Source organism: Austrofundulus limnaeus, unplaced genomic scaffold, assembly GCF_001266775.1.
Source record: "Austrofundulus limnaeus strain Quisiro unplaced genomic scaffold, Austrofundulus_limnaeus-1.0 Scaffold754, whole genome shotgun sequence".
In the NCBI taxonomy this organism is placed as follows: Eukaryota; Metazoa; Chordata; class Actinopteri; order Cyprinodontiformes; family Rivulidae; genus Austrofundulus; species Austrofundulus limnaeus.
Genome location: NW_013953156.1, coordinates 89,746 through 97,491, shown reverse-complemented (window position 1 = coordinate 97,491; position 7,746 = coordinate 89,746). Strand labels below are relative to the sequence as shown.

General features: G+C 41.1%; 1 protein-coding gene across 1 annotated transcript; it reads right to left on the bottom strand.

The window, feature by feature from the left end:
* Positions 1–5,462: 5,462 nt before the first annotated feature.
* LOC106532342 (uncharacterized) lies at positions 5,463–7,010 on the bottom strand. Its single transcript, XM_014028380.1, has 3 exons — positions 6,555–7,010; positions 6,406–6,439; positions 5,463–6,171 (listed from the first exon to the last, which is right to left on the bottom strand). Exons 1-3 carry the CDS (start codon positions 6,942–6,944, stop codon positions 5,786–5,788), a joined length of 810 nt encoding a protein of 269 aa, XP_013883834.1. The 5' UTR covers positions 6,945–7,010; the 3' UTR covers positions 5,463–5,785.
* Positions 7,011–7,746: the final 736 nt, after the last annotated feature.

Here is a 7,746-nt window from a genome sequence, read left to right as displayed (position 1 = left end):
TATCTGGATTACGGAGATGCATTGCCTAAAATACACAATGACAGTAAGCATATTTGTATGCTTAACTAAATATTTTGGGCTACAAAATAAATAAAACATACTGTATTTTATATAATAAGTAATAATAAATAAATCTGCCCTATGCAGATGTTTTTTCATAAACACCATAGTGTGTCACAGTGTGGATACAATATGATGTTTTTGTTTTTTTCCTTATCTTCACTTATGCGGTTTTTAGTTTTTCTGTTGTTAAAGGTAGCGCAACTGTGTTTGCTGCATGACCTGTTTCACCTGTTTCCCCATGTTTGTCTGTATGTCTTCTTGAATGGGTATTTCTTAACTGCCCCCATCCCTGAATGTACAGCACCTTGTGAATTTATTTCTGTGAAAGKTGCTCTATAAATAAAACGTTACTTACTAAGTTTACTTTACTTATCTTGTTATAATCATTTGCTAATTTAATGGACCTGCATCTAAGATTTTGTCACTTCAGCCTCTTGGTTTAGTAGATTTGCAATGAGTGTTTTGATTGGATGAAAAAAAAAACCCTGTCTGTGATTGGCTTGTGATGTGGTTCGTTTCGATACAACTTGGGTTGCGAGCACAGAGACAGAGCTGCGAGCAAGTCGAGGGGAATTTGAGAGGATGGAGGGGGCCACGCGAGCAGAGGTAAAGTTGAGAGGAGGGAGGGAGGGAGTCTAGCACAAGCAGGAAGAGAGTTGAGCAAGCAGGGAGGGAGCCACATGAGCGTGTGTGTGATTTGAACATGCACGGTTCAAATTATTGTTTGTTCATATTATGCTTCTCAAATCAGTGTTACTGTCCGCTCAAGCTGGTGGCACAAATGTAACTCCATAATAATCCACCCTTTTTGGAGTCCTTGGAGGGGATGCTGGAGAGCACTCCTGATGGGGACTCCCTTGCTCTGCTGGGAGACTTCAATGATCATGTGGGCAATGACAGTGAGACCTGGAGAGGTGTGGTTGGGAGCCCCCCACCCCACACACACACACATCCCGATCTGAGCCTGAGTTCTGCTTTGTTATTGGACTTCTGTGCTTGTCCACAACGAACACCATGTTCAAGCATAAGGGTGTCCACACGCCCTCTTGGCAACAGGGCACCTTAGGCTGGAGTTCGATGATCAACTTTGATGTTGTCTCATCGGAACTGTGGCCGCATATTTTGGACACTTGRGTAAAGATGGGTGTTGAGTTTTCAACTGACCACTACCTGGTGGTGAGTTGGCTCCGATGGTAGGGGAGGATGTCGGTCAGCCTTGGCAGGCCCACAAAAATTCTAAGGGTCTACTGGGAACGTCTGTCAGAGTCTCCTGTCAGATTGAGCATCAACTCACACCTCTGGTTTATAGTGAGGATGGTGCACTGCTGACTTCAACTCTGGATGTTGTGGGTCAGTGGGTGGAATATTTTGAAGACCTTCTCAATCTTACCAGCATGTCTTCCAATAAGGAAGCAAAGTCGTGAGACCTTGGGTTAGGCTCTCCAATCTCTGGTGCTGAGGTCACTGTGGTGGTTATAAAACTCCTTGGTGACAAGACCCAGGTGGTTGAATGTGATTTGACTGGAGTTCCTTAAGGCTCTGGATGTTGTGGGGTTGATAAGACTCTACAACATTGCATGGACATTGGGGGCAGTTCCTCTGGATTGGCTGCCTGGGGTGGTTCCCCTATTTAAAAATGGGGACCACAAAGTGTGTTCCAACTACAGGGGGCTCACACGTCCAAGCCTTCCTGGTCTATTCGGGGATCTTGAACAGGAGGGTCCATCAGATAGTTGAATCTTGGATTCAGGAAGTGCAGCAAGGTTTTTGTCCTGGACATAGAACAATGGACCGACTCTACACCCTCAACAGGGTCCTGGAGGACACATGGGAGTTTGCCCAATCAGTCTGCTTATGTTTTGTGGACTTGGAGAAGGCATTGGAGTGTGCCATTGGGGACCCATGTATGTGGGTGGGTGGCCATTTCGGTAGTATGGGGTAACAAGCCCTTTGATATGGGCTGTTAGGTCCCTGTACAATTGGTGTCAGAGTTTGGTCTGCATTGCCGGCAGTAAGTCAGGTCCGTTTCCAGTGAGAGTTGGACTCCAAGGTTGTCCTTTGTCATGATTCTATTCATTACATTTATGGACAGGATTTCTAGGTGCAGCCAAGGCACTGAGGGCATCCGTTTTGGTGGCCTTAGGACCGCATCTCTGCTTTTTGTGGATGATGTGGTCCTATTGGCTTCATCAGATCGTGATCTCCAACTTACACTGGAGCAGTTCACAGTCGAGTGTGAAGCGGCCGGGATGAAGATCAGTGCCTCCAAATCTGAGACCATGGTCTTGAGTTGGAAAAGGGTAGCGCACCTCCTCTGGGTCAGGGACGAGGTCCTGCCCCAAGTGGAAGAGTTTAAGTCTCTCAGTGTCTTGTTCAGGAATGAGGGAAGAATGGAGCAGGAGATTGATAGGCAGATTGGAGCTGTGTCTGCAGTGATGCGGGTGCTGTACTGATCTGTCGTGATGAAGAAGGAGTTGGGCCAGAAAGCAAAGCTCTCTATTTATTAATCGATCTACATTCCTACTCTCATCTATGGTCACAAGCTTTGGGTAGTGATAGAAAGAACAGGATCGCTGACAGTTCCGACCGAGATGAGTTTCATCTCCAGGGTGTCTGGGCTCTCCCATACAGTCCATGGGCTAGGGTGACTAACCGTGCACATCCCCCCCCCCCCATACTCACACACACACTCACTGAACTTCTCTGGTATTTTCATGTAAACTAGGGTCCACTCTTTTAGAAAATGCGTGTTAACAGAAAAAAAGTTGGGTCTCGCTGCCCCCCAGGGACCCCTTGTTGGCCACACTCCTTTTCTATTGTGACCATCAAAATTAGGGGTACAGAGACCTTAACTGCCAATAACTTTGCTATAAATCAACCAAAGTTTGTGGAATGGATGGTGTCTTTGTTTATATATCTGTTAGCCCACTCTACAAATATTGCCAATAGCCACCAATTCATCATCCATCCATCCATCCATCCATCCATCCATCCATCCATCCATCCATCCATCCATCCATCCATCCATCCATCCATCCATCCATCCATNCATCCATCCATCCATCCATACATCCATACATACATACTGTACATACATACATACATATATACATACATCCATTCAGCATATAAAATCTTCAGGTTTGATGTGCTGAATACTTTATCATCCTGATGAAACTGTTGCAAACTAATCTTTATGGTCACTTTTGAATAACAATCAAATTGTTTAACCTCTGAAGAGGAGATGTACAAAAAGAGCCGCCATTATTGTAGCTGATCACACATCAGCCTGGTGTTCACCAGCAGCTTAAAAACACTTATGTTTGTAGTTAGCTGTTTTCTTTTACACATTGGTAATCAACGGCTATCATCTTGTTAATTTAACTTTGCCTAAAGTAACGTGTTTCACTGACTGGAGCAGCTAATGGAGTGGCTTATAACACTCTGTCAATGAACTTGTTTACAGGTGCAAGTTTGTGTGGTCACTTGCCTAAGCTGCAGGAGAAGAAGTGTATTTATGTTTTTATTGAATATAAAATTGGATATTCTCATTTAACACTGAAAGTGGCAGAACATTATATCACTTTAGTTAACCTAATAACATAAGACCAGAATTTAATGAGCAAACAAGTGTCAAATTAAAATTAAACAATGTATCTTCAAATGTACATAATGAATAAAAAATATGACATTTCCCAGAACGTGTGTGGTTTGACTGATGAAACAACAAAAACAACAACAACAACAACAACAACAACAACAACAACAACAACAACAACAACAACAACAACAACAACAACAACAACATAATTCAAGCTGGCCATGAAATCAAACTTTGCATGTTTCGGTTTTTTCAGTCATCAGTGCATCCTTGCAAAACAGCATGGTTAAAAAGTGTGAAACCATCACCGTTGACGTGTGTTCACATCTGTGCATGCAAACATGAAGACATTACAGTTGGAGGTTAAAACTCCAAAATAAAACATTTGAACATTTGAGCAGCAAATTATCACTTTGTGTTCATTAATTAGCAGCTCATATCTTTAAAACACAAGAATCTCCAGGTTTAGTGTGCAGAGTCCTCTCACAACTTGTCCCAATTTTACTCATACTGTATCTCTGATTTTATTTTCTGTCTAAACATTTACTAATTAGCTCCTTAGCATCATTCTGCTGTTTTCATTCTGAATATTCATCAGTTGTTGATGTTTAGAGATTTTAGTGTGAAAACAGCTTCTGCTGCTTGTGAAAATCATGCTAAAAAGTAGTGAGTCAAAACAGCAAAGTTGCGGGTGATGCAGCCAGGCGCTGAGCTGCAAGTTGATGTCACACTATATAATGTAAGTGAAGCAAAAAAAAAGTTATTTCAGAACTTAAATCATGTTTAATTTCTGCTGATCGATGCAGAAAACATCATATTCATCACCGTTTTGGTCCTATTTTAGCTAATTAAAAAACTTGTGTTCTATTAGAAACAAAACAAAACTTAATATTTTGTCTTAGGACCATTCAGGTTTATGAAAACACATCTTATCTGAAATAAGAAATTCTTTCTGCCTTCTAATAAATTCATCATAGGTTACAGTTAGTGTATTACATCAAATACTATGTCCTCATTAAAACCACTTTAAGGAAAACACCCACAGTCATCCTGTGTTACGGAGCTGTGCAACTCTTTTTTTTTTCATTTTGATAGTTAATACGAATAAATTTAGGACCATAAAAGGAGATTAACATTCACTAAAGTAAAACAATTAYCAAAACTGTACTTGAATTTATGTTGCATATTAAATAACTGCAACATTTGTACTATTTGCGAGATCAATGTCATAAGATTAGAAAAAAAACAGTTTTTTTTTCTACTGTCATCTCCACCCTTAGTTTTATAGCATGGTGCTTGTGTTTGCTGACCTGACTTTTTTTCTAAACCAGTTTTATTATAAATAAGCAGGATGTGATGTGCATCCAGTTCCTGTTACAAACTGACAACAGGGAACTTTCCTTTACCTATAAAGGTTTCACACATTCCACTTCACTCTGTGCTGACATCACTTTCACATCCGTCATTTCTCATTTCCTACAACAGAAACAAGCTTCGTATTCAATATATCCATCTTTAATGTGGATTACAATAAAATACATTCAGCATTGAGTGGTTTGTCCATAGGACGTACAGTTTTCTCATAAGCAAAACATTTTCTCAGCTTATAACACATGGAATGTGTTTTGCCCCAAATCAAACGAGCAAATAAACACATTCATCCTGATCACGTTTGGATTACAGAATTGTGTTCCTTGAAAAAGATTTTGGTGCTGACTCGCACCATTTTCTAAATGCTCATAATTGAACAAAAACAGAGCTAAAGTCATGTTCATCCACAAAATGTATTGTACACGGCAAACGTAGTGACATCTACATCAAAATAAATCTTCAGCAGGAGATAATAACCTCCTTATAAATACAAGTGGATAAATAAGTGCGTCATCAAATAAATACACTGAAAAACGGCCATATTTACAAAGAACGAGTTTGGTTTAAAGTCTTTCCTGTTTGCACCTTCTGAACAACCACCTTCAAACCCTGCTAAGGATTTTCTCTTGCATCTCCAGGCTTTAAAATGACACCTGAACATTTTCACCTTCCTGGACATAAAAATGCAAAAAAGCTCTCGCTGCTGTTATCATCAGTTGCATCTGCACCAAAGTGATTTCTCACATCCTTTCAGTCGACGAGGAACATGCCAAGTCCAGATCCAGTCATCTCCAGTTTCCAGTTCTGCAGTCCGTGCGTTGGAACCACCATCTGAGTAAGCAGTTCACTTGTATCCAACTGTGTTACAGTGAAGCACTTCTCGCTCACAGATCTTGCATGTGCTGGAAGCTTCACGTTACAGGTGAGTTTGTCGCCCACGTGCAGTTTGAGGACACCTGCAGAGCAGTTGGAGGTGTAGGTGCAGGTGAGGTTGACCTCGATGTATATGAAGTAGGTCCCCATCTGTCTTGGATTCAGGGAATTCTTGTTAGACTTAAAGATATATTTGCTTCCTATTGAATTCCCTTCACCATATGTAACCGGAGCCCACTCCATGGTCTTATTGTTTACTGTGCCTGAAAGAGGAGACAAACAAATGCACACATTAGATGTTTGAACAAAATACCAAAATGTTGTCTAGACAACTGAGGGATAACATATTAAGAGTTATTTTATGCCTTTTAGGATTCTTACATAATAACTTAAACAATGAATGTAGAATTTCTCACTGTGGCTCTAAAACTGGAAGCTGAAATTCTAAAGACAATTTTTTTGTAAAAGATTTTAAAGTTAACAGATAAAATACTAACTTGTAACAGCTTCAATGTAGGCAAAATTCTGCATCTGTTAGAAAGAAAAAAGATAACAAGGATTAGAAAATGTGCCAGGATCAAAATTTTTAAACAAACTGTTCATTACAGATTAAACGCAGATTATAGTTTAGAACATATTTGTTTACCTTAAAACCTGGCAAAGGTTGTTCTCCACTGAGACTCTCAACAATTCCAGAGTCCGAGACCTGGTAGGGTTTAAGCAGGTCAGATTGCAGTTTTCTCACAGTCATCACTCCACAAACAGCCAGAGCTGCCACCGAGACAAACAGGAAAAAAATGGAGGTGATGAGAAAAATGTTCATGCAGCTCCCGCGCCGCCGGTCGGTCTTCTGAAGAGACTCAACGTCCTTTTGGCTGTCCTGATGTCCCATGAATCCACTGTAAGAAGTCTGAACTTCAGAAGAAAGTCCACACAGAATTGAACCAAACAAATGGGTCCAGGAGAGTGTTTGTTCCTCTTCGCGCAGCTCTGTCTTCTCGCAGAGTGTGGTCGCTCTTGGCACGAAGCCTTTCATAGGCCTTACTTATATTSTACAGCGCAGTTTCAGACAGAGGAGAAAGGCGGAACTCATGGGTTTCCCTCTCGCCTCCACACACACTCCTCCCCTCGTTCAGGCCGGGGCTATTTGACAGGAGGTGAGAAAACGAGTCAAACAGACTTTCCGCGGCTGTCCTCACTGTTGCGCAAGAGCGCGCGCCACCGAGAGGGAGCGAGTGCGGTGGAAAACGAAAGGGAGACGAAAAAAATGTTGCCTGAAGCTTTACTATTCCGTTACAGCTAAAACTAAAAGTCTCAGTTTTACTTCAACAAATACAGGTTTACAGTTGGCCCAAAGAAAAAAAAAGTATAAAACTATTTGATTCCCTGATTAGATGGAAAATGGCTGTGTGTAAAGAGGTGGGGGATCCCTCTAAATGGTGCCCACCTGTACCCATATATCTGACACAGAAAGATGGGTTTCAAGTCAGGGAACATAGGCCTGTGATCAGAAACCTGCGCCGGAATTTCCAACGTCATAAGTGAAACAGTGTCTGAGGGAGAAGACAGGGAGAGTGATTTTTTTTYCACAAAAAATGTCTTTCAGTTTATCATTCACTTTTGGTGTCGTTGAAAAAAATCATAACAAAGATGGGGAGGATGTGTTTGCACCCATAATGCAACTATCTGAGTGGTAACCAAAATCCTAGAGTTTACATACCACAAAAATCATGTTCAGGAAATAAAATGTTTACATATACACACGCGTACACACAGAAATGACACATCGGACTGTAAATGCAAAGAAAAGTTTTCCTGAGGGACAGAATTTTGCTAAC